The sequence below is a fragment of the Callorhinus ursinus genome, unplaced genomic scaffold (assembly GCF_003265705.2).
Source record: "Callorhinus ursinus isolate GAN/ISIS: 27379988/994484 unplaced genomic scaffold, GSC_fseal_2.0 scaffold11, whole genome shotgun sequence".
In the NCBI taxonomy this organism is placed as follows: domain Eukaryota; kingdom Metazoa; phylum Chordata; class Mammalia; order Carnivora; family Otariidae; genus Callorhinus; species Callorhinus ursinus.
In genome coordinates, this window is record NW_027397073.1 from 28,224,089 (window position 1) to 28,251,573 (window position 27,485).

The 27,485-nt window shown below is 48.1% G+C and overlaps 1 protein-coding gene across 5 annotated transcripts in view; it reads right to left on the reverse strand.

The window, feature by feature from the left end:
* Positions 1-25,288, reverse strand: part of SETBP1 (SET binding protein 1) — a 362,001-nt gene extending 336,713 nt beyond the window's left edge. For 2 of the 5 annotated variants that reach the window (XM_073898266.1, XM_073898265.1), the window contains exons 1-2: positions 25,168-25,284; positions 4,672-5,328 (exon numbers count right to left, since the gene is read on the reverse strand). In XM_073898266.1, the coding sequence (XP_073754367.1) occupies positions 4,672-5,157 (486 nt within the window). In that variant the 5' untranslated portion in view covers positions 5,158-5,328; positions 25,168-25,284. Of the gene's footprint in view, positions 1-4,671; positions 5,329-23,887; positions 23,968-24,526; positions 24,643-25,167 lie in introns of those variants that run through there. The other 3 variants (XM_073898264.1, XM_073898262.1, XM_073898263.1) reach the window with 3 other exon arrangements.
* Between the last annotated feature and the right edge of the window lie 2,197 nt (positions 25,289-27,485).

Sequence of the window (27,485 nt, forward strand, 5' to 3'; positions counted from 1 at the left end):
ACAATATACCAGATGATGATCCTGTCACCCTAACTTATATGGAAGATGTGCAAGAAATGTCCCAGTGTTTATATCCTACCTTCCAGAGGTCTTTTAGAGTGTGGTCACTTTGGGACTGGAATATAGCCTTAGGTTTGGTGTACAGAGACCCGGCTTCAAAGACCAACCCTGCCCATTTGGGTTCCTGCTTTTTTGAAGCAAATGAGCCTCAATTTCCTCATCCGTAAGTAGGTAATATCTGCCTGGCAGGACTGCTGTAAGGACTAACAGTGAAGATGAATCCATATAAAATAGCTAGCAGAGGGCCTGCCACATAGCTCCATAGATCCAAACTGTTTATTATGATGTGTGCTCTGTCGATTATCCATTTTTCCTAAAATCTTCCAATGAGTTATATCACGTGGAAATTATCTTCTCTATTCGACAGATAAAGAAACCGGGGCTTCAACAAGGTTATACTCCAGATGCAAAGCCACCAAGCCAGTTGGTGCAGATTCCCACCCACATTTCCCAGCCTGGGTCACTGAAGGGAGCCGGTCTAAGAGTCCCCTCTTCCTCTCATGCTGTTGAACCTGGATGGGAGTCCCTGACTCCCACGGGAAGTCCTCAGGAAAGAGGAGAGCTGCTAAGCTCTGCCCACCTGAGAGCCTTTCAAAAACCTGTCACTGTTGGAACATTCTATGCTCACATGCTATACTTGCTTCTAGAGATTCAGTCTCATGTTTTCTATCGTTTGGATTGAGTGACCTAGAAGGGAAGTACATGAAGCTTATGTTACTTCATCACTTGCCTGGCTGAGCCTAACAGGCAACGATGTAAGGAGGGAGTTGCCTTTAGTGAGTCCATCTGCAAAGCAGGTCCATCCAAAGGACCATTCTGAGGTCCTGGAATATGTTCTGAATGCTCTTCTCGGCCTCCACTTCTCACCAAATGTTGCTCTTACACCTCACATAAATGCATTCACCATAAACCCACTTCCATTTTCAGTGGCCATCCTAATTTCATATGGAAGAGAGGTGACCTGACCCCTGGTTAGAAAGAGTCCATGCATCCTTGAGCCAGTGAAGAGGTATCTTCATGGGTCCCCTCCTACCATCCTACCACTCAAGGGGCCATGTTGCCTGGACAGCTACAATGGCTCTCTCCAGTTTGGAGGATTGGTGTTAGGTTTGAAACTTGGAATAAAGCTCTTGAGGATGCCACACGCATACATCTTCCCCCCAAAGTAGCAGAACACACAGAAATACAGTTAGCCTAGCAGAACACTAGCTGTGATATGTAAGGAATGCTATCATTAGCCTAAGGAGTGTGCTTTTTACAAAAACCAATGAAAAAGAAAATCATTTGGGATCCAATATGAGCTATCTTTGCCTAAGGCTGTCAAACAATGACTTGAACAAAATTAATGGGTCTGAAAAAAAAAAAAAGCACATAATGATGTAGCACCCAATTTCCCCCAGCCTCCAAGTTTGGAGGTGGAATCATTAAAAACAAAACCAAACAAAATCCTTGTTATCCTGAAACTCTATGTCCTTTCCCTAAACCAAGGGTCAACAAATATATATATATATATATATATATATTTTTTTTTTTTTTTTCCTTTTGGTACAGGCCAGATAGTACATAGTTTGAGTCTTGTGGGACATACAGTTTCTGTCACAACCACTCCACTCTGCCGTTTTAGTGCAAAAGCAGTCACAGACAAAATGTAAACAAATGGATGTGGCTCTGGTCCAATAAAACTGTATTTATGGACACTGAAATTTGAATTTCATATAATTTTCACATGTTACAAAATATTATTCTTTGTTTGATTTTTTTCCAACCATTCTTTGCTTGCGGGCTATACAAAAACAGGCCAAGAGCTAGATTTGGCCCACGGACTAGAGTCTGCCGACCCCTGCTCTAAGTCGGCACGAATATTCACGTGACTCCCAAGTGGGCATCTCGACCAACTCAACGATCAGCTCAATAGAGCCTCCCTCCTCGCTCCCAACGTAGGACCTGGGTCCCAGGGGCCACTCCATGCATACTTCTTCAATGAGTGGCTTGCCTTATTAAAAAAAAAAGGAGGGGGGGCACCTGGCTGGCTCAGTCAGTAGAGCATGAGACTCTTGATCTCAGGGCCATGAGTTCGAGCCCCACGTTGGGGGCAGAGTTTACTTAAAAAAAAAAAAAATCCAGAAGACTAGATTTTAGAGTCAGACACTCATCTGTTGCTTACGAAATACCATCCTCATCGTTTCCCCCATCCCCAGTTACTGATCACGTATTTCACGTTCATACGAATAAGTGAATTCTTCCAAGCACTGAAACAGTAAGCAAGGTTCCTACTTCACCTCAAGTTCAGCTTTGGCTAACTCCCTCTTTTCAAACCAACAGGAACTCTGCAGAGTAATAAAGTTAACACTCTAATCCAACAGAGATCAGAGAATGTTTCTATCATCTATCAAGTGATTAAAACTCAGTACTGATAATTTCATGCATTCATTTCTGGAAAGTAACAGCTCCAGGCATAAATAAAGGTAGGAAGGATGGAGACGTACAGCGTGAAGCAAGCTCTTAGGAATTTAAAATTTTTATAGATCCTCCCTTTATAGGGTCAGCATGACGTAGCACTGTGAGCTAAATTTCAGTCCTTCCCCTTCCTTTCTCTCCTTTCCAATTCCTAAGACTTAGAAACACTTGGTAAGTCACACATTCAAAGAAGTGATTTCACCTCTTTCCAGTAAAGCACACAAAGGGCATCCGGCTTTTTGGGTGAGGACGACAAGCCTGAGAATTTCAGATATGAGGATAGAGGTCCATTGCACACTGCAGCTTCGAAATCATCCCCATGTCACAAAATCCAGAATTTTACTCTGGGGCATTCAAACAGGCAGAAGGCTATCTTTGGGAACAGCCCTGTGGCTGTAGGTAAGGTGCTATCTGATCAGGACAACGAAGCTCTTTCTAGGGTAATGAGTTTGAGTTTGCACAGCCCAAACCGTGGGCTGTTGCTCAAGTCCTGGCAGTGAGGGGGATGGAGGGAAAACAGTTACCACAGTTTTCGAGACTGCCCACCCACACAAAAATCCAACAATACACAAAGAACCGGCCATCTCAGTGGCCAGTGACAAAGATACTCATTTTCAAAGCTGAAGAGACCCGACTCCAAAGCAAAGCCTCACTTTCTAAGTGGAGCCCAATTTGAACTGTTGCATTCTCTTTCAAGAATTTCAGAAGGTTCCACAAACATCTAGAGAATCTTTGGTTTTATGACAGAGACCCCAGAAACCACCACAACTTGTCATGAGGACAGGGGAGGGAAAGCACTACCTCTACGTTCTGTAAAAACAAGCCAACTTCTAAAAATGACTGCGTGTTCCAAATGTCAAAATAAGACGAAAGACTGTCCTGGCTTGCCCAAGACTGAAGGGGTTCCTGGATGTAGGACTTTGGGTTTTAAAACTGGGATAGTCTGAACAAACTGAAAGGCACTGGTCACCCTAGGAAATCTCTTCTTATCCAAGCCTTTGGATTTTAAATGCAACATATCAGCCAAAACACTTAACATGAGGAAGGACACAAGCCCCACACCAAAGAAAGGACATGATTCCTAGGAGTTCTATTGAGAGCGACTACTGAGAAGCTCAAAAACCACTAGAAACATAAATGTTACGGATTATCTCTGAGTCATAAAGGAGAGAGGGTCATTCATATGTGCTATTTTTAGCTAATCCATCATATCCAGAGCCCAAATAAATCAGATGTGGGGGAAAGTTACAAAGACGCTGATGAACTCTTACCACCCTGAACCCAAAACCTCTGAAAACAACAGGGCCCCTTTCAGAGGCACTCACCAGCCTCAGAGAGTTTTAGGGACAAACACTTCCCAGACTAGGGCCATCCCCTGCTATCACGGCTGAGTGCCATACCCCTCCCAAGAAGGGAGGTCACTGTGATAGAAATACAATGTGATACAAATACGATGAAACCTGGACCCATTCAATCCCAACCAAATGACACCACCTATAGAGCTGCTTGTTGCCTATTTGACTTTTAGGAGGAAAATGACAACCGAGTACATTCAATGCCCAGTCTTAAAAAAATCTACACTGTGTTAAACAAAGATTAGGGTCAGTCACTGGCCCCTTTTTCTTTCTCTAGCTTGAGCTCCAGGGCTCACCACTGGTTTTCAGAGCAATGATCTTTTTGCCTTCTAGCAGCCTAAATCCTATGAAGATGGCTTCCTCAGTCCAGTGAGTGACTTGCCTATTTTAGAAAGACTTACAGCAGTAACTGAAACCAAAAGGAGGTTATATAGGTTCTTGACTGTTATGACTGAGCAAAAATTTTTCACATCCCACGCTTAACTCTACGAAAAGATGCAAATATCTTGTCACAGGTTAGCCAGGTCCGACCCAGTCAATTGGCGGCTACACAATAAATAGGAATGCTCCAGAATTATAATTCTAGAGGCTATTGATTTTCATGGGGGTAGAAGATGTAATAATAAATTAGACACCATACCAAGATATCAGAGGTATTTCTCCCGGACGGCACTAAGTATTCCATCAAAGAGATTGATAATTCCAAAATAAATAAGTAATAAGCACACAGACCTTTAACAGCTGGAGGGAGAATGGCAAAAATGAATAAACAAAAAGCCTACAAAACAGGGCTCCCTACCTTCTTTTTGGAGTGGCTTCTTTCCTCCTCCTTCGTGGCTTTGCTATTTTTCCCAGCACGGGACACCTTCTGGTCGCCAGATTGCTTTATGGTGATCTTGATCTCAGGTGGGCATATATAGTTCTCCAGATTCTTTGGGGGTTTCTTAGCCCGCTTGGTGGTCTGAATCTTCAGCTTCAGACTCCCCTCTGTGAAGTTTGCCTCCTTGATAGAAAATTCCTGTTCTTCCAGGCCATCTCCTGCAACCCATTTCTCGCTGTCTGCGTTTGAGTTGGAATCCACATCCCGCCCTGAGCCCAGTTCATCCTCCTCCTCTGGCTCCATGCGTTCTCCGCCCACTGGGATCCCCTTCCCAGTTCCCGGAGCAGAGAGCAGAGGTTCTCCTGCACAGCCAGGAGCAGTTGGGGGCTTGGCCGAGGAGACAGGCAGGAATTCCGACTCGTCCCCCCTTTGCCGGGAGCTGCTTAAGATCTCCCTGGACTCCATGACAATCCTACAGTCTTCAGGAGTTCTCAGGAGGTGGGATGGAAGAGGGGAAAAGGGAAAGGTGAGAAGAGAGGTCGTCCAAAATCCCAAGGACAAAGTGGTCCAGCTGCTGGGTTCAGAGTCCCAGGGATGGAGACACGGCCACGTGTTCAGAAGAGGTCAGATCTGCAACTGAGAAGCAGAGACATTAATTAGTCGTGGCAGGAAGGAAAATGACCTCAAAAGGAACTCAACGTAAGTTCTAGAAGCCCCTTCCCTCTAATCTACGGCCATCAGAAAAAAAAAAAAGTGATGGGAAAAAAATCAAACAGAACATGCATATCCCCAAATTGGATTCTATTGGCAGTGAGGGAAACACACACACACACACACACACACACACACACACACACACACACCCCTTCGTTGAATTGTTAATTTTTATGGCTATGGGCCCAAGAATAAAGAGAAGAGAAGCCAGTCCTCCAGCCCAATACCAAGCTGGAAGGTTTTTATACTGAAACCACAGCGAGAGCTGAGTCACCATCAAAACCAACCATGACGAAAGGGAAGTCTGAAGTGTTGAGGCAGGTCTGTGGGAATGGCACTGGGCTGGCTTCTTGCACCACTTCCCCCTCACACGTGAAGAACACTTTGCAAACTGAACACAACACCACCCCCCCGCCCGCCCCCCGAGCGGTCAGGGTGAAACCCTCTGTCATCCTGGTGGAAGGACACGCACCTAACCTCCTGACCATTCTTTCTTTATCATTTTTCATGCTAAATTATTTCAATTACACAAAATGATCTTTATTTCTTAAAACAGATGCAAAGCTTAGATGCAGGCTTGAAAGAGGAAAACATGAAGAGTTCAGTGGAAAAGCACCTCAAATGCTGTGATTAATGCAAAACAATCGCTAAAAATGTTTCTGTCCACACAAAAGATACTTCATCATGATCAATTATTTAGATAAAAATAGCCATCCAAGACAGTTTGAATTCCCTTTCTGGTCCTTAAACGAAGCAGCATTCTGTCTACACGACAACAAAAAAGAGAAAGAGAGGGAGAGAGGGAGCATTTCACAGGCCTTTGGAAATGTCAGGGATGGCTCTCCCCGCTGCCCCTCCCCCCCTCTCCCCACCCCCCCAGGAATCTGATGCTGCCTTCCTCCCAGAGGAAACCAGAAACATCAGTCAGGTCCTCTTCAGACCATGAGAAGATCAGCTGAACTATCCCTCACCCTTCCTCACCCCATGTCCCATTATTCCCAGTTTCAGACTCATCGTTTTCAAAGCCCCAAAGGAAGCCCAATGCTCATTCCCAAGAGGAAATTGAGAGCCCTGAGGCCGCACAAAACTCCGAGGCTTTGTCTCCTTCTACCCTTAGGCTGCAGGTAAGATCACACTCGAGCCTTCTTAAATGGCTCAAAACTCCAAGGCTTTGTCTCCTTCTACCCTTAGGCTGCAGGTAAGATCACACTCGAGCCTTCTTAAATGGCTCAAAACTCCGAGGCTTCCCAGCAGAAGACATCACCCCACACCTTCGGTTTCTACCTCGGAGCCCGGCAACGTTAAGGTACTAACCAGCACATGTGCCCACCAGAAAATGCCCAACAACAATTGTAAAGACACATTCAGAACAGCCAAAAACGAAGCCTGGAGACCGGGCACGTATTTTCTCCCTCTGGAATTAGGGCATTTTCAGCTGACATCCTGTAAGGAAGCTAGCCAGCAAGACAGCCAGGGTTTCAACACGAACCTGCTCCCCACAGGCGCCCAGGTGCGTACTCGGCTGCTGGAAACTGCTCGGCCCTACAGAAAGACACATTTACAACTGCATCCTCTTAGGGGAAAACCCGACGAAAGCAGCATTTCTAGAAGAGAACAGGCTGTCCGAGTGAGAGGAAGAGCATCTTCCCGGAATCTGTCACACAAAGACTGAACAGCCACCTGTGCCCCAGGCTCCAAATGGACCAAGTCCCCACTTAGGGGCAGGGGAGGCAGTGAGACCCGATGACTTTTACTTTGAAGATCATTTGTCTCATCTAGACTGATATGCCTACCTCCCCAAAACTTTATATAATTTTTAAAAAGTTGTATGCAAGTCAACATTCATTTTGGCACTGAGGACCATACTAGCTGTTGGAGGAGACATCCGGATGCCTTAGAAAGTGTTCCTGTTCGTCAAGCAGCAATTGTCCAACGGGTCTTTCTCAGCTTGTACCCCAAATCCATCCAAACTGCAAGCCATGTTTTCGCGGCCGTGTCTGGTGGTTTACTTCCTCTGGCAGGAATCTTCAGTGTTACATTTTAATTCCCTGGCACAGCCTGTGAAGTTATCCTTGTGTCAGGGAAAAAGTGAAGCAAGTTCTCCACTAAAAGTTCCTAAACTAAATCCATTTGGAACTTTGAATGTCTTTTGCAGGTTCTGTGATGAAACAGAAGATGATGAAATCTAACTTTAGAGGAAGGGATAGCAGTGTGAAATGGGCATATTATTAAGACAGTATCTCCCATTAAAAAAAGATTCCCTTGTAAGAGTTCCTTAGGTTTGATGGTATAAATCATTAACTAATTTGTAGAAGACCATGCTCCAACACTTTAAAGCTCAAGTCATAAGAGGTCCAAAAAAAGTGAAAATCCAACAATCTGTTTTTCAGTGCTCCTCCAGTCAAGACCCTGAGATAATGGAAATACAATCTCTTTCCTTAGGGAGCTCATGTTCTTGAAGAGAGATCTGGAAAATAACTGAAACAGAGCAGATATTACATGTCCTGTAGTAAAGGAGAAACAAAAGGAAAGAGAAAACGTTTCCCCCTTGGGCAAAGTAGAGATAAATCGATGGGAAAGCACACAGAAAGGTTTCAAGGAGAGCACAAAATGGCTTTGACCTTCAGGAGCTTCAACAGGTAGAGTGGGAAGAAGGAAGACACAAGGGACAGCAGGAGGCGAGGCCTGGGGCAGGAACTTGCAGGGTCATGCTCAGGAAAGGGAATGTTGATGTTCAGCCAGGAGATGCCGTACGAAACTGGGACTGGTGAAAGGTAAAGCTGGAGATAAGAGGTTACAGCCAGATCACGAACACCCTTGCATGCAATGCTAATGAGCTGGATTTTATCTTACAGGTAATGGGAAGCCATTTAAGGGATGTAGGGAAGGGGCACTATCAAAGCTGTGCTTTAGGAAGATAAGATAATTCCAGCATGGAGTGTAAAGGATGGATTAATAGAACCTGATAGTAGAGGCAGGGGGACCATGAGGAGGCTCAGCTGAAATTCAATTCTTGCTGCATGGGGACCTGAACCAGACCAGTCTGAGTATGACAGGATAAATACCAGAAATCAAACAGTAATGCAGTTTCAAATCATCCCAGTGTTCAGGAACACATCACTTCCAGACTTTGCACACTGGTCTCACTTGAAGAAGCCAGTCCTAGGGCTCATTGGAACTCACATTCCCTGTTCAAATCAAACCAGTCTCCACAGTGGCATTACACACACAGAATTTTTCCACCTTGGTATTTTTATAGAATCTTTTCTATATCTCCTTCCACCAACCCATGCAACAACTGGCATAAGTTGGTCCTCACCAAATGTTTGTTGCACAAAGGAACAAACAAACAGACCCAAGCCTTCCCATATTTCAAGGTCATGCCTAAGCCTTCACTTCTCCATAGCAACATTTTATAAACTCTGGACCACAGCATTCGCTCCCTGGCCTCACTTACACTGCACCCGGCTGCACAGCTTGCCACTAAATACTAGTCTGGCATTGTCTTCTTGCTGTTTTGAGTACACAAATCTTATTTTCCTTCCTCGATTGCAATTCAGGCTCAGGCTGAGACCGACTGTGGTTGCACAGCTCTTACATTCGCTTCAGCACCCAGTGCAGGATTGGGCACTTGAAGGACTTCAAGTTCTTTCTGAATGAATATGAATTAGCCCCCTGACAGTTATTCCAAGTCCTGTGGTTCTAAGGACTCCAACTACAGCTCTCTGCCCGCCCAAGCGCCCTCTGCAAAATCCAAGGTCCATGCTAAGGATTATTATCCAGCCCCCCATGTCCACATGCACCCCTCACCTTAAAAAAATAAAAAGAAGCCTTCAAACGGGAAGAGCAAAGAAACCTAACCTGTCTGTTTACTTCACCAGCACACAAAGCTGTTGTTCTCCCTTTGCCTTCTCCCAGCACATACCGGTCAACCCAAATTCACAGTTCACTTTTCTGTTGAGTCAGGGAGACAACTGAGAGTTGTGTTGTGGTGCACCCCTGCCAACACGTGAGCGTGAGCACATGCACCCGCTCGCACACTCACAGAGGAAGAAAGTCAACGACGCAAGGTGAAAACCTTCTGCCTTGTCACATTCCAGCAGTCAGCGACTCCTCCTGAGGGGGCGGAGGGGGCGGGGGGGGCGGAGGGGGCGGAGGGGGCGGGCGCACAATGGACACACTGTACTTGGCTCAGGGCTCTGGGTCCAACTAAAGTTAACCCTTCAGTGGCTGCCTGCAGGACCTGGTGGCAGGGGATAGGAGTAATCAAACTTGCTAAGGAAATAACTGCCCAGCAGGTCTAAGGGAAACAGAGGGGTGAGAAGCAGGGTGGTGATGTTGGAAAGGAACACAGTGCGGCGGGGGGGAGGCATCTGGGAACTTGCCCTCTACTCCTGGCTCTGCCATTCACAGTGACTGTTACACAGGCCACTTGGAGTCCCTTACTCCATACTTAGCAATGAATGGAGCGAGGGCTCTTCCAGAATCAAGACTCTAACTTTACCCTGCACAGCCACAGACCTATGGGGGCAGTCCAAATTAGATAGTGTGGACCTTCAGAATTATTTCTCTGAGGGACCAGGGGAATCCTGCTTGGCTAGATGTGTCTCAGAACCTAAATGAGTCCCAAGGAATACATCCTCTCTACCCTCCAAATGTGCAAGATGGATGAATTTTTCCTAAGCCGGAAGCCTCGGGGAACTCTTTTAACTAATCCCAGAGTTTGGTGGCAGAAGTGCAAATTCTTGGGCTCCACCTACTGAATCAGAGCTCCAGGCGTAGGGTCCCGCCTTCTGGCTTTTCCCAAGCCCTCCAGATGATTCTGATGGGCTTAGGCTTGGCGTAATGCATGTGCTTATCCCTACCTCCGGCCTTGACCAAGGAGAACTCTGCGTTTAGTCTTTCTCCCTCACCAGCAGTACTCTGAGTCTCAGAAGAATACACATAGGTGGCATTTGATTCATGCCTGAAATCCCCATGCCTAGCACAGTGCCCAACACATACTGGACACTCAAGAAATGCTGGCTGACCAAATTAAGAAATGAACAAACCAACATGGCTTCCCACCATCACCCACCTCTCCCATCTGCTCTGCTCCCAGGGCACCACCCACATGCAGGCCATCCGTCAGCTGGACTGTAAGCTTCCCAAGAGACAATATGGTGGAACTGGCAAAGCCCGTGGCATATTTAACAGAAGTCAAAACATGTGGATTCTGGACCTAATCCTGTCAAGCAGGAGCCTTCAGAAGCACTCTCTCAGCCTGGATGTCTCATTAACAAGATGCAATTAATGTCTTCCTGATCTACCTTATTAGGTTATGGCTTTTATCTTTTTTTTTTTTTTAATAGAACCACATGCTCCTTATAAAAATAAAAATAACACTTGCACCCCATACAGTCTTAAAGGCAAACCATCACAAATATGGGAACAGTCCTCTGCCTTATTCCTGACCTTCCCCACTCCCCCAGAACTCTTCCCCTACAGCCCCACCTCAGTCGGCTCTCTGCTCTGCAAATCCCCATAAGGCACTTCTCCCATCTTTACCTGTAAAAGCATAATCCTCAGGCCGGGACCTCTCCCCCTCAAAACTCCGAAGACTGTCTTCTAACATTTGAAGTCACGGAGGAGAAAATGGAGGGAGGCCAGCCTGGTCTGTTTCCTTTGTAGGCAACTTCTTTTATGCTGTTATAGTCGAAGATTTTCCTTCCATCATGTTAGAATTTTATTAATGACAAAATGAGTACAGCGTGGATCTCTTTCCTTTTATTTTTCCCACAACACGATGAGCCTTTTGGATTTACAGAGGCAGGTTCTTCCTAGTTTGGGAACATCCTCTTTGATCATTCCTTTAGGTATTTCTTCTATTCAATGGTTCAGGCTTCTTTCTCAGTGTTTCCCCGTAATCCTCACTTTAGAGCTCCCATTTCTGTCCTCCGCTGCCCTCATTTTCTCTCTCGCTGTTTTCATTTCTTGATTTTGCACTGTGGGAGAGCAAGCCCTGAACTACCTTCCATAATAGCAGTGTACTTCTATTTTCCAGGGACGTTTCACTCTGCTATTACACAGCTCATACCCTGGCCTTCTTTCTCTACCTCATCCATCCTCCTTCCAGCTGACTCTGATGCCTTTTCACCCTGACCCCTCCCTCCCCGTTACTGGTAATCCTTGCCCACCGGGGTCGCGCTTCTTCCTGTTGCAGCTGTCTGGCAGCTTCCTAAAATTCTTATTCTGCAGTTGTAGTAACTAATTTTCATGATACTGCTCCTTTTACCTTACTTGAGTGTTTTCCCTTCAAAGGCCTCATGTTGCTTCTTCCTCTTTCCTCATGCTCTCAACGAGGAGAGCATCCTACAGAGCAATCTGGACCTACAGAGAAAGCACCGGGCTGCTTTGGACTCTACGTTCCGTCCATCTAGAAGGAGGTCAAATCCTTCTTGTCTAGGGCTGTTGCTGTTGTCAGTGATCCCACCCTCTCGGATTCTGGAGAACGGTAACAGTGGTGTGCTAGAGCGAGCCTCGAGGGGCTAGAGGGCCTCTCCTGGGTCTCTCTTCCCAATCCCACATGCAATGGGGTCAGGCTGGTTGCTTGAAAATTGGCTACGGCAGGAGCGTTTACACCACAGGAATCAGCAAACTCCACAAATAGCAGCTGAAAAACAAATCTGGAGAACAGGGCGTTTTAAGCATTTACTGAGGACGCCACTGACAGTAGACATCTACCTGCGACTGTTTTGCTGGCCTCTGAGGGCTTCTTCTGCCAGATTCTTTGACACTCTGAAGAGCTGAAATGCCCAACAGGCACTGTGACAAGGGCTCTTTATGTCTCCCTCAGAGCTGGACTTCAGGAGCCGTCTCTGCTCAGAAGTCAATGCCCTGCTTCCACTCCTCCCAAACCTCCCTCCTTCTGTCTTTTCCATTTGTTTCCTGAAAGCTGTAGACTTTTGAGATTATGTATAACGCCGGTAGGAAGGAAGAAACCATCTCCAGTTGTCTTATTAAAGTTGCCCATGCAGGAGACCCGACGACTGCCAGTTTTTCTAGTTGACAGAAATTAGGAGTTTCCGATCTTGGAAGGCAAAAGGTGCAAAGGGATGGAGTGTAATCCTACCTCGTGACAGCTGGGGAAGCTAATGTAGTTCCACCTAGGCTCAGTGGCCTTAAGTTATAAGCATCCCTTCTCAGATACTTTCAGGAGATTGATAGTCTGACTTTGGTTTGGGGGGGTGGATGAGTGTTCATCTTTCTTTATGTCACCTAAGGTATTTAGGTGGGGAGTCAGGAGTGGCCTTTCCCATTTGATGGACTTGGCCTGAGCCTTCCCTGTCTTCATTACTCAGGCCCAGGTCAAATGGCACTTCCCTGAGCTTCACGGTCAGATCAGGACTCCCTATTTTGTGCCTTTACAGCATAGAGCTTTTCTTCACTGACATTTATTGTATTTTATAAACACGCGTACCACTCTTGGTTGTAACTCTGCACCCCTACAGAGAAAGCACCGGGCTGCTTTTGACTCTACGTTCCGTCCATCTAGAAGGAGGTCAAATCCTTCTTGTCTAGGGCTGTTGCTGTTATCAGTGATCCCACCCTCTCGGATTCTGGAGAACAGTAACAGCGGTGTGCTGTTACTCCTCCCGCACTAGATGGTAAGTCCCTGAGGGCAAAAACTATGTCTGTTTGGCTCACCATGGAATCCCCGGAGTCTAGCCCACTCCCTGATCCATGGAGCAACACTCCAAATTATTCGCTGAGTAAATGCTGAATGAGAGACCGTGTCAGAGGCCACCAAAAGCCATTTGACTCAGGTGCCCATGACTCTCAGTGATGTGTCCCTGAAATCCTTCCCGCTGCAGAAACACCCAGAGTAAATGCTCCATAAACACTGATAAATTGATCAAGTGACCCAACCTTTACCCAGCTCTCAGTCAGTGAGGGCAAAGGTGGCTCTGCACCATGGCTCTCTAACCCTACAAACACACCGTGGCCCACAGCAAAGAATGAAGGTCAGACTCAGTGGCTTTTTTCTACCATGTACCTGGGTGGTACCTTCCTGATCACAGATCACCTCCTCCAAGCAGTGTTCCCTGAGTGCTGCACCCCACCCCCCACATTCCCCAACAGTGTTTGCTGAGCTACAAGGCCCTTGATTTGCATCGCTTCGTGGGATTCCCTACTAATTCCTCCAGCTGCTCTTTCTCCTTTCTCTACATTGTCACCTCTAAGTCATCCTTCAGGATTTGGGTCAAGTTTCACATCCCTCATGAAGGCCGGCTAGATCTTCCTTTTCCATTCCTTTTCCCTTGTGTGTACATATGCACACACGTGCACATACATACACACACACACACACACACTCACAGATGGTCTTGCTCTCACTTCCCTAGGCATTCTGCTATCAAAGCATTTGGCAAACTGTATTACAATGTTCCATTTACTTATTTATCTCTCCCACCAGACCAGGAACTCCACAAGGGTAGGGGCTGGGTTTCCCATGGATCTCTGACACACTTCAGAGCACAAGGAGCGCACACACAGTAAGGATCCGACAGACAGTGTCCAAGCCATGTTTCCCCTTGAAAAGAAGAATGGAAGTAGCACTGATCTGATGTCCCAGGTTTAGATTACTTCGCCTCTCTTTCCTACTTAGTAACTGTTTCTAGAAAATATGTTTACACTGTTCAAGTCTCATTTGGAAATTGGGTTATAAACCTACCTCAAGGGTTGTTTTGAGAAGTAATTGAAGATTAAATAAGATATTTATGAAAGAACATGCTGGGATCACCTTGGTGGATGCTCAAAATTTGGGTAAATTTGATTTCCTCCCTAGTCTGTGTCATCTAAGCTAGTGTTTGGCTAATTGCTGCCTCTCTTCACAGATCCCGGGGAAAGCCTGAGGCACAGGGGTTGGGGGCCAACCTCCCCAATCTCCCTATACAATGGGAAGCACATACAAATAGTTTAATTTGTACCTGCTAACTTGAGCGTTTGATGTTGTTTGAGTATTGCTTTTTTCTTCTTCCCGGTTTGTCTTATAGAGGAAAATGACCGAGTTTAGTACAAATTACAGGCTCAATTCCCTGCTCTGCCAACTGGAGTTAGTGGCCTTGGGAACGTTCCTTTTTCTCCCTGGGTCTCCCCAACCTCATTTGTAGAATGAAGGAGTGACATAAGGTAAACTCTGCGACCCCCTCCAGCTCTGGCATTCTCAGGTGCTAAGCCTTATCTCCTCAACTTGACAACCAGAGTCCTCCAAAGGCTGGACTGGTACCTTCCACCTCCTTATAGATCGTGCTGGGTCTACGGCTCCATCTGGCCGAGCCTAATACAAAACGAAGGATCAGCCCCAGTGTTCAGGGATCTCCACAATAGGGTGAGAAGCAGAATCAAACTTCTGAGGCCTGAAGCTGCACATTATGCATTAACCAACAGTTCCAGCTCTAGCTTCAAAAACAGTGCCTCCTCTGGGAACCAATAACATAATACAACAGCATGAGCCTTGGGGCCCCCTGGGGAAAGATCTTTAAAGCTCTGGCTGGGCCAATCCCCAAGTTCGTAGGGCAAGCTCTACCTCTGGCCTATCACCTGTTGCCTGTGCTCCTCCACGTAGTCAAGGAAAGCACGCACTCGCCCTGAGTGAGGGCTTAAAACGCAACCAATGAGCACAAAAGGCATTATGAGTTTAATTGAAACAGCAGCCCTGCTATACGGAAGACCTGTCCTCATTTCACAGATGTGGAAATAATAGTCCAGAGAGGTTAATAACCTGCTCAAGGGCCCACACTATTTCTACCAGATCCACAATCAGATTCAGAGTTTATACGATTCCAAAGCCTGTGGTCTTACTTTTACGTGATAACGTCTCTAAAATACAAAGCGATGCCACCTTTTAACCGCGCAGCCCTGGCTACTTCTGCAGATGTGAGCTCCAAGACCAGTCTTCGCCATCTGACTCACCACGTCGTTTCAAATCCTGGGCATCAGCTCTCTCACCCGCCTCTTCGTCTTTTCACAGAACTGTCCAAGGACAACAGTAAGTAACATGCAGAATAGCACCCAAGGAGCTGAAATATAGTAGACCTGTAAGAAGTTAACTGTGGTCATAAAGTTCCTGTCCAAGCAGAATAGAGAGTGACACCTGGCAAAGAAAATGATCTTAAGTTTTAACATGCATCTAGTATATAATGGGTGCTTTAGGTTTTTTCTTGGATTTAACCCTGAGATGTGCGCATTTTAAAGATAAGAAAACCGAAGTTGAGAAACTAATTTAAATCACTGATATAGTGCTCTTTGACTCCAAATGTCATTTACTTTCCACTGACTTTAGATTTCTCCTTCAGCAATCTTGAACTGCCATTTAAATACTGCATTTTTATGAAAACTTGTATATGTCTTTCTCCAATTATACATTAAGCCCCTGTTGATGAATACCAGTAGCAGAGCATTTTTGTTCCCCAGAGTGGCTGATCTCCATTCTGAATGCTTGTATGTAGTTTATTGTTTATTCTAAAGATGCCTCTTTTGAACCCCAGACTGAAGAGTTGGTGGCTGACAAGGCTCAGTGGTGGACGGGACAGTCAGATGTTGGGGTCCTCTCTTGTGTGGTATGTGTGAACGTTCCCTGAATGGCACATCCTTCTGCTCCTCACATCTACTCCCCTTGCATTCTGAAAACTGGTCATGGCTCCCATCTCAACATGCAGCCTTGGCCGCCTTCTCGCAGGGCCCTATTTCATTGGTTTTGTCCCCTGACATTCCAGAGAACCCCGGTCTCTGGGAAGTGGTCTTCTTTCTGCCCCTACATTACCAAGTTGAGTATCTTCTCTGCTGTGGCTCTGAACTTATGCAAGAATGTCCCAGTGTTCAGGACTCAGTGCAGGCACCACCTACTCCCTGAAGGTCTCTGGGATCTGTCCAGCCCCTGACGTTCTGGCCTTCCCAGTGCTCCCACTGCAGTTCAGTTAGGCCTAGGCCACTGTCCTCTGCTACTCCTCTGCTGGTTTTCATAAGTTCTTACAAAGTCTTCTACCAGACTGAGGGCAGAGACAGTGTCCTCTCCATCTCTTGGCATCTCCCCAGAACCTATCAGGGTCTGGTCATGCTCATGTTTAAATAGCAATGAGCTAACAAAGTCTGTTGAATCAGAGGGCTGAAAAGTTGATGAGTTTGAATGAAAACTCTGGACAGCTAGACTGGGTTCAACTTAGAGGGCCCTGGGCTTGGTTCTTCCCCCTGAGAAGACCTCACACCAGCAAGAAGACTCCCATGGGTGATCTGCCCCTCGATCTCAGCCAGCTGGACCTTCGTCATTGGGGCTGTCTGCTCCTGCCGGCTGCCCTGCTTGTTCATGAGTAGCATTCACTTGCTTGTGGCAATGCCAAATTCACATGTGAACTTTGGCCCACCTCTGCTCCTGTACCAAAGCTATTCTACCCACCAAGAACCTCCCCCTGTTCCAATTCTATTGTCAAACCCAACACCACGTCCTCCTCGAAGCCTTCCCTGACTGCTCCTGATCACACAAATAGCACAATTCCATGAGATCATGCTCCCACTTTGGCTGCAGACTGAAGCCTTCCATTGGAGCTATGCGTGTCTCTCTACAGATATACTGTCCACTCTCCAAGGGCAAAAGTCCTATCTCCTACCAGACCTTTTCCACCTAAAGTGTCAGGAACAATGGCTTGCAGAGTAGCAATGTTGAGATTTTAATAAGTTTTCGTGGATCAAAAAACTCACTGTAAGCAAGCTCTTGAGTACAAAGTAATGAGCAGAAAGAAGGCCCACAGGGCTCTCACAACAAATCATTCTTTTTAGCCAACATTATTAATCCATACTTAAAAAAAAAAAATCAAAGCTCTCATTGCTCAAATAACAATCCGTCACAGGCAGAGCCACCAACTGCAAGGGCGTGCCACCCAGATTTCATTATTCTGCTACAAGCACAACAATGGTGCCCCAACGTTCTCATCAGGCCACTTGTGTTGGATCTATCAAATTCAGCATCTCCAGTCTCCCCATCTCTCCAGCCCCAAGTTCAAACTCAAGCAGCTTCTTTCCACTGACCGAACTGCAAATCTTTGGCAGATAGAAGGAACAGTGAAGAAATTGCTTTTCACCAAGTTAGGCTAATAGTGTTGCTTGCTTTTCTTCTCCCCTATCCCAAATAAGTCTTTGTGTAAACGTAACTGCCACATCTTGGTAGCTTGCAGAACCTCCCTCTTCCTAAATATCCAACCATGTCCTCCTCAGTGAGCAAGAATTCCTGCTGAACTTTGTTGTCACTACCGCCCAGGACCATGAGTCCTTAAAGAAAGGGACCAGGTCACAGGGCCTCAGATCAAAGCCCGACATTCCTGATCCCACCCCAACCCAAATCACAGAGGCTCCTCGCTTTGGACAAACTGGGGATCACCACCTTTGACCTCAGAATGCACAGAAACCCACTCACTGGCTGTTACTGAACACATGCCAGAGCAGGGCAAACTCTGCTGTGGGGATGGAGAAGACACGCCAGGAGCACGGGCACGGCCTCAGCCTTCATGCCCCATGGAATCCACACGAAACAATAACGCCCAGCCCCCCAGATCCAGGAGGTCCGTGGAAATAGAGATTCCAGATGCCTACTTGGCGCAGGAGGCAGCCGCAAAGCCCAGATACGGAATATACTCCAGATTTTCCGAGCCGTCTGTACTACCTCCCTTGTCCCAATGCAGTTAGCTCAGCAAAGGGGGCCAGTATTCAAAAAAGATGTAGAGAATCCTTCCTTTTCTTCCTTCCACACTATTCTCTGTCGTATTCTTAATGGTATTTCTTCGCACTCAGCCCACCATCTGTCTCCTCCTCTCCCGATCCCCATGCCCGTCCCCCAAGTCTGGCTCTCTGGTTCTAACAGGGGAGCTTCTGCTGACCCTATTTCCATTTCTAGAACTTATCCATCACAGCAAACACTTAGCAAAGTGCACAACTCCTCAGTGGGACTGGTTTGGATGGTTGTTGGGGTGTCACTAAATGGGTCTGCGGAGCTCTGAGCTTTAGGGAAAAAAAAAAAAAAAGCTTCAAAATTCCCAGGACATTTTTAGCTACACAATCACAGAATTTCAGAACGGTGTCCTTACTCCATAGCAATCAAACTCTTTCACTTCAGGATGCCTCACGCTAGGGACTTAGAAAGGCAGCTCAGCCCGTCCTCCATCATAGGCTAATGGGTGGCCAGCCCAGCCTGCAGCCTGCCTCTCAGGAGCCTTGCCCAGGACCTGTCCCTGCCGAGTGCATTTCTCTGCTCCAGCTTCCTTTCCACTGCGGCCAGGCTCACTCAGTCACTGAGAAGTGGAGAAGCACTTGGACTAAAGCAACAAAGAAGATTGCATGGTTAAGTGCCAAAATGAGTGTGGTAGACAAAAAAAAAAAAAAAAAAATGCAACTGGAATTTTCAGAGAAAGTCAAGAGCTGGGTGTGCTAGTGTGGAGATCAGGCTCTAGTAGGCACTTCATAAATAGTTGATGATTGAATGAATGAGTGAATCAGTGCCCGTTAGGATGTACATGGGGTAAAACATCATTACCTCTTAGGCTTGGAGGGGGAGACAGAGTGGGTGATTGCCCCTGAAAGATAGCCAAAAGTATAAAAAGCCATTAACATAAGTGGTTCTTATTCACTCTTTTTTTTTTTCTTATTCACTCTCTTTAAGAGGCGCACACTATTTTGCTTCACGGTGCAGAGTTCCGGTCCACCTTAAACAACATTTACTTTTAATATTCTATCTCTGCATAAATTCTGTGATTCATTCACGCCACAGAAATCACTTGTAAGGAGTGGCAGGGCTTTGTGGGGCCAACCTGGTCCCTTTCTTTAAGGACTCACGGCCCAGGGCAGTAGTGACAACAAACAGCAAAGCCACGTGAGCCGGTTGCCAGGCAAGTGCTTGAGACCCGAAGTGCTCTGGAGACCACGGTGCAGAGCTGAGAGCTGGTTCTGATGTCCTAAGAGGTAAATGCTTGGGCTAAAAGGGACCCATCGGGACACCCTCCAGAGAGGAGGCAGCACACAGAGTGAGCCCAGGTGCAGAGGCAGACACACGTCCAGAGGGCCCAAGGTGAGCGAGGAAGCCAGTCTGATGGGAGCAGAGATCAGCAAGCATTGCGTAAAACGGGGCTCACTGGAGAATGCAGCCAGGTGCGTGCTGCACACAGGTCGCTGGACAGGGCGAGCCAGGAATCACGGGAAAGAGAAAGAGGAGCAATCCAGGGGAGGCCAGGAGCAAATGGACTGTGGAGAACTTTCCTCAGTCTAGACAATGCACTAGGTTTGCCGGGACAGAAGCAATCCTGCTAGGAGTTCTTCTCTTAAGAGAGGCTAACCATTCTGTCCTGAATGTCACTGCTCAGCCACTGGGGCTCCCTATGGAGCACCTGCCCCTCATTCTCTCTCCCGCTTGCCCCCACTCTGTGCATCTCCTTTTGTTCTTCTCATTCCTCGCGAAGAGCCTTTCCTGAGCCCCGATACATCTGTGAGCCCAAACTGGATATTACCTGAGACTTTGAGCCTTAGATACACATGGCATATACAAGGCATCTAATAATTCCACTGATTTCAAGATAATAATTCCAGGCACCAGTTTCCAGGAGGCAGCCTGGAAATCTTCTCAGAGCTCAATTACAGAAATTAGCTGGTATTATTTAATCCTCCCAACCCCTGTGAAGTAGGCAGGGTAAGCATCTTTATCCCTATTTTCCTGATTAGGTTACTGAGGCTCAAAGAGGTTAAATAACCTGCCAGGGGTCCTTTAGGCGGGAGGTAGTGAGGGCAGGATCCAGAGCAGATCTTGTCACTTCAGGTGTGATGCTGTTCGTACTTTAACACAGCCTTCAGGTCCCAGGTGGGCCACCACCTTGCGTCATTTCAGCAAGTCAGTGTGTCAGTCCCTCCTCTTCTGAATGGGGATACACTGCTTCTCCCTCCTTAGGAGAATCAAGGGGGCAAATCTGACAGGAAGATGTCTTGAAAAGAACAAAGAGCCATGCATATGAAAGGGAGCGCTTTTGATGGCAGAAGTTGGGTCAGGGAAACATCTCTCTTAAGCTCACAGTTCTGAAGTTCTTACCTGCTCCCCATTCATCAGTATCCCTCCCGGCACTTGGAAAGGTGGAAGCCTCAGCCTACCTGGGGTCCGCTCAGCTGGCTTTGCCTACAATTATTTCTCAAGCGTCTGCGGATCACAATCCATCATCAGTTCCTAGGAAGGGCTACCTGCTTCCTCAAAAGGTGTCCTGTGGACCTCAGAGCTGCTCTCGCTCTCCGTTTGACCCTGGCATCATTTCTCTGAACTGGACAGGAAGTCAACTGTGGGTTTCTAAGCCAAAGGCCGCTTAAAAACATGCTCCCTCAACCTTGGAGGGCAACCTCTAAGGATATAAGAAAACCAACTCTGAAAGGGACGCTGCTCTGACTTGAAACTTTGAAAGACCTTTGAAAATTCCAGATAAGAACTCTAAGGGCCCATTAACTTGCACTCGGTCATCTGAGGTTACCGGTTCCCCCCAAACTTCATCTTGCCCCAACTTGGTATGTCTAAGTGGCCATCAGAATCTAGTTGAGGGCTAAGTGAAAATGGAAATGAAAACCCAGAGTGAAACAAGACCGTAGGGTGGCATCTACCCCCCGTATTCATGAAGTAGTGCACTCTGGACACCTTGGTGTTTTCTTTTCTGCATTTATCAAGTGTTAGGCCACCCAAAGTGTCTGCAGTTTGATGAAGAGTTTGTGAAACACCAGGGAGGCCTTTAGAAATAGCTCTAAAAGAAGCTCAAACCCATGGCAATATGTAGGATGGTGGTGTTCCTCACTCAACCCTGGCTTAAACTATTTTTAAGAAGCTCCCCAGGTTTTATAACAGACCGCAGAATGGGCGCAAAGTTGGATGGCTTTGTTCCCTTCAACACAGGAACCAAAGAACCAAGCACAGTGATGTGTGGCAAGGACTCTATGAGGCTTCCTTTTTTCAGGGAAGGGCTGTCCCGCTCCCAGACAAGAGTAGCTACCCCCCCCACCCGGACCCCATAGACCTCTCCCACACAGTGGGGCACTGAGTAAACTCAATAACATCAATAACATCATCCCATTTTTTAAGGCCCTGCAACTCCTGACAATGCCTATGTGTTAATAATAATTTACCCCATTCTTCTGGCAGGAGCAGAACTGAAGCAACTTGAAATGCCATCAGCAAAAAATTATTTATTTCCCATTCCTGAGCAGCAGAGAAAACAAGGTTTCATTGGCTGGGTCTGCCTTCAATAGCTTTCTGGTTTCAATTAAAACTTCAAGTCTCCAAGGGAAAAACTGGCATTCTGGGAGGCTGAGGCCCAGCCAAGTTTCAGTGTCTCTGCAAGAATCCAGAAAGGACGTCCCATGCATCTAGCCACTCTCATCTTCCTCTTTTTGCATATTATAGAGAAGCTTTGGAGCAGAGACTGAAGTACAACTCAACATAATGACCGGCTTGAAAGAACTCTCCTAGAGGTATATTTTTGTGCCAGTGAAGTATCGATTCAGCCCCTAATGGAATTAAAAGTCAAGATAACAGCAGAAACGGAATCAGGAATCCAGGGGAAATGCCTACCTATTTATTTCTTCTTCAGCAAACTCCTGCCTCCTGCCTCTCTCCACCTATAGTTTTCAACTAAATTCCACAAATATTCCAAGCACTGTTTTCTCTTTCTCGAAACCCTCATTTAGGTCAGGCGATTTACAAAGTAAATTTGTGTTTCACTTTGTGATTTACAAAGTAGCTTGCTGTGAATAATGCAAGTACATGACCAGAAGCCCTCCTATCACCGAAGAGGTTCACTCAGGGATACCCCTAGGATTCCCCTGTGTGAAGTCCAAAACTGGGCCTGCCAGCAGTGCCTTCCTATGTAACATTGTGATGTTAACATACAAAAGATCGGATTACACCCCTTCACTTGCCTAGCCCATTTATGAACATATAAGGCAGTTGATATTTTCTCCCAAGCCAGAAGTGGCCCCTTCCTACCCTCTCAGCCACTCCCCCTTATGTTCACTACAAGTCATCCCCTCCCCCACCTCCAGTTTGTTTATTCCAGTGACACGTCTATTTTCCCTGCTCCGAGAGACAAGTCCGTTTCCCTCCTCTGGCTCCCGATTGCATTCCCTCACCACCTCCTCCCCCCAGCCCAGCTCAGGTTACTAGAATGGCTAGCAGTGCCCACAGCCCAGCTTTTGCACCAACTCAACTGCCCAAGACTTTGATTTTTTTGTCTTACCGGGGGAGGGGGCATAAGGTGCAAAGCAGCCCTTTCAGAGTACCTGGTCTCCCTATCTTCTCAGGCTACCTTCCCTGAAGTTTGCCCATACTCTTATGTTCGACCTTACTCTTCTGATCTGTCCTAACGCCCTTCTCTGGTAGCAGACAATTTCATCAAGTACAGAGGAAAACACAACATCTTCAACTTCGCTGTGAAACCTTGGACTCCTGCGTCAGGGCGGGAGATGAAGCTTCCCTCCAGGAGTCTCTGGATGGTGGAAGCCACAGAAAGGAGGAGAAAGGGGAGGGAGTGACCAGGGACTGTAAACTGGCTACATATTAAAGTGCTACAAACTTTCTCCTCCCTTACACGCCCCTGGCCAGTTTGGCCCCGCCTCCCCATCCCAGCCAGACAGCTAACTGGGGTGAGCAAAGGAAACTCCCAGACCGTGCAGGTCTGGCCCCAGTGTTGCAGATGTGGCCTGCACAGAACACCACCCTTCCTCTCCACGTTCCTCTTCTCTACTCCACTCCTGTCCCCACCTCCCAAGACACACACACACACACACACACACACGCGCGCGCGCGCGCGCACACACACGCACATGCACACGCGCGTGCGTGTGCACACACGCTTCGCAAATGAAGATGAGTTTGAATGGGGCGAATCAGATTTACCTGTGTGAACTAAAGGAGGGTAGGAGGTGGGTCCCCAACAGCAAGATAGTTTTAGTACAGCTACTTTATGAAACTAGTTTTTTTTTTGTACAAATCTACAGGGAAAAAAAGAAATACAGGATAAAGAGCAAAGGAATGAAAAGGAAGAGAACAAAAAATAATGTAAGAGGAAAAGGAGTAGCATTAGATTTCCTTAAAGACCACAGACTCCAACCAAACTTTAGGGAAAAAAGGTGTGGAGAGTGGAGGGGAGGGGGTGGGGGCTTGGAAGGAAAAGTAGCTGTTACAGATTTCTAGAATTAAACGGCCCTTTTGGAAGAGTTTCTGAGGCGATAAAGAGACACACAAATTGGCCTTTTAGCATTAGACGCCAACCATGAGATTATCAGGACAGTTTATTTGAAGCGGAAACGAATCGGAAATCCTTCCCTCAACAGTCCTTTTAGATGGATATACACACCCTCAGAACCCACACAGACACACATAAAGAATAAATGCAGCATCAGGGGGCAATAAGAACCCCCCTCCCCGCACCCCCGGTACCTCTAGCCTCATCTTCCACTTCCAATTGCACAACTTTCCGATCTCCAAAGAAAATATTTCCAGTAGGATCCGATTTCAGAATTGTTGTAAGCCTGTGGGTCATGGGAGGAGGGGTGTTTGCAGCGTGTAGGGGAGGGGGACTGGAAGACAGCATTTAGGCAAGTCACTTATTTTTTTAGAACCAGCATGCTCTACCGATCAGAAATTGCTATTACCCAGCAATGCTTCCATCACAAACAGACACCCAAAACAGCATCACCGTTATCACCATCTTGCTAAAGATCTGCCCAGTCCAGTTTACCTGACTCTGTCTCTGTGGAACTTCTCAGACAGTATTTTAGCCAAGGAGATAATGGTTTGAAAGACAAAAACAATAAATCGATACTGAAGGGCTCCCTTTCCGGAGTGATTTCCCACTGGAAACCACCGAACGGGGAAGCCTGCCGTTAATTCTCCAGCCCAGGGCTCCTCTAGAAACACACACAATGCGTGCTTTCAAAAAAGGCAGTCGTCTGCTTTTAAGGGAATTCCTGTCTTTTCAGAGTCCCAAAACCGGAGAGCACGAGAAAGACTCAGATCCATTGATTAAGATTTTAAGAGAAAGACTAACACAGAGCCACAACACAAGCACACACCAACCTTCGCCGGCTGGACCACTTCTTCCCTGTTCTTCTTTCTATTAACGACACGTTAGATTCTCATACATTCCCCCCCCCAAAAAAATCCAACTAGGTTACAATGTAGCTCTCTAGCTCCACTTAACCTGCAAGTTACAAAGAGACCCCCCAAAATAATATATATATATACGTCCTGCTGCCTTCCCACCCCTTTCCCTACCCCCTCCCCCTCCCGAGTCCACTCCACCAACGCCAAACCCGCCAGCCCCGGCAGCCGGCGGCTGGACCGAGGGAGGGTGCAAAAGGCGGGGGGGTTGGGGGGGAATCAGATTAGGCGAAACTCAATAAGCTCCCAGCCCTCCCGCCCGACGCTTCCACCATCGCTGCCACCAACGGGCCACTCCAAACGAGCCAGCATCGCTGCCCACCCGCGGGCGGGCCGGAATCGCGCCCATCCTCCGCAGCCTGGCGGGGACCGGCATCCCGCCCCCTCGGCCCCGTCTTCCCCTTCCCGCCCGGTGCAAAGTCAAAGCCCCGGCGAGGCGACGTTAACTTTTGCACACAGGGCACTCACACCGCCCCGGCCCCGGGCGTGCGGGGGCCCGCGGCGCCGCGGGAGGCTGGGCGCCGTGCTCCCGGGCCAAGGTCGCCGCGCGTGCTCACCCATGTCCCGGCGGCTCCGGCTCCGCTGGCGCCGGCGCTCGCTCAGATCCCGGCTCCCGTCGCTCGCCCGAGCCCCCAAAGGTGCTGCTGCGGCAACTCCATGGCGATGAGCATCTGTCAAACGGCGAGCCGCGGGCGGGCCGCCCTCGCTCGGGGGGCGCCGGGGCCCCCGGGCGCGCGGAGGCGGCGGCGAGCGGCGGGCGCCCCGGCCAGCCCCGCGCTTCCCGCCCGGCGCGGCCGCCTCCGCCGCGCAACCGATTTATGGAGAGAGATATCAAGGGGGAAAATGGCGTCTCCGGAGCCCGAGGAGTCCTGGAGTAATCACATTCACACACACACGCCCGCACGCACACACACTCGCACACACTCGCACACAGGCGCGCGGCGAGCCCGGCTAATTTTAGCAGGAGCCAAAAAAAAAAAAAATTATATATATATATATATATCCCCGTCTCTCCGACCAATGCTATTTTTTTTTCTTTTCTTCAAAGGATGGATTGGAGCTTTAAAAAATGTTGCCGGGTTTGGGCTCGCAGGAGGCGGCGCGCGGAGGGCGAGGGCGCTTTTGCTGAGCTGTGCAGTTCGGTCCGCGGCGCCCGGCGGCCCTGCCCGCCCGCTCGTCCGCCCGCGGTCGCTAGTGCTGCCGCCGCCGCCGCCGCCGCCGCTCCATGGCCGCGCCCGCCCCGCGCCCCCGCCGCGTCCCCTCGCCGCCCGCCCGCGTCCCCGGCGAGCGCTGGAGTGGGGTCGGGCCCGTGTGCCTGCCTCCCGCGCCCTCTCCCGAGTCCCGGAGTCCTAGTGAAAGGAAGGGGGAGGGCGCGGGCGGGGGAGGGGGGAGGATCGGAGCGGCCGCGCGGCGAGCCGAGCGGGGACAGCCACCCCGCGATCTGCCTCGGAGGGGGCGCGGGCGCCCACACTGCTCGCCCCAAGGACCGGGGGCCGCTTCCCGGCTCGAGCCGGGGGAGGCGCAACCAGTAACCAGCGAGCGACCTCTCCCTACAGCCTCCCTCTCTCGGTGAATTTCGGTGAATTTCGATCAATTGGAGGGAGTGGGGTCTTGCTGGGGGAGGAGGAAAACAGTTCGTGGAGGCCGACCGGTGACCCCTCGCCGCCCCTCGCGCCCCTCCCGCTCCCCAGCGCCCTCGCGGCCCAGTGGCTCCTGCGCGCCGGAGTCAGACGCGGGGACTGGGCGGCCGCGGGGACCGCCGCGGGCTCGGCGCGGATTCCCGGGCTCAACACTGCCACTATCTGACACAACAGGAGCAGTGTTGGGGGGGAGCTGCGCGATGAGGCGCGAGATGTGATAGGCTCTGGAAACTGGGTGCATTTTTTTAACCTGGTAATTGCATTTCACTTTCAGGGGTTTATTTTATTTTATTTTATTTTATTTTATTTTATTTTATTTTATTTTATTTTATTATTTATTTTTGTTAAGCGACATATACGCACTCAGTTGCTTAGGTGCATGTTTTTGTTATTCACAAAAATTGGACGCCTGATGAGGGGAAAGACGCGGAGAGATGGCAAATGCAGGTCGGCATGCAGTTCCCTCTTCAGGGTGGTGGAAAGAATAAGATGAAGTATCTTCAGTTCATACAAAATATGGTGGTATTTTAATCCCTTTGAATGTTTGTATTTGGGTTGCAAAAGGGGAGGTTTTCAAGCTACTCACTTGCAGTTGAGGAATGGCACTCCTCAGGGACATCTATATTATAAGACAATATAGGACAGATAGGACTCAGGAAGATTTGCAAGTGGTTTTGCTTAAAGACCTCCAGGTACAGTGTACTCAGACCTCAGATTCTGGGAGGACTCTGACTAGCCCCTTCTATATGACAGTTTTGGACATTTGGATTGAGGAATGATTTGGTAGTGATTGGGGATGTCCCCCTACCAACGACCTCAGCCGCTGACCTCAGGGTTGGCTGCTGGTTTGAGTTTTGCTACAGAGCATCTTCATTCTCTTCACTCTGCTCACAGTAATGCTGCAGTGCAGTTGGGCAAGGGAGAGGGGTCTGGGTGGAGGGATGCCCCAACTCCCAACCTGGTCCGTGTCCCAGGATGAGGTTCAGTCTGATTCTGAAAGGATAGTTCACCCCCTTCTAACCCAAGTGCCCTTCCTGTCTTCTTTTTTTTTTCAGAGGAATCTTCTGATTGGCCCCAAACTTGTCTTCTGTTACTCATCACTGCAAGACCTCTGTTGTGGCAAGGTTTCAACAGGTCTTTGGCTACCCTTTTATATTAGAATATTATTATTGGTGGGCAAGTAATGCTTAATTAGAAAAAAAATCATCAGGGCAAAGTGAGTTGTTGATAGAAGT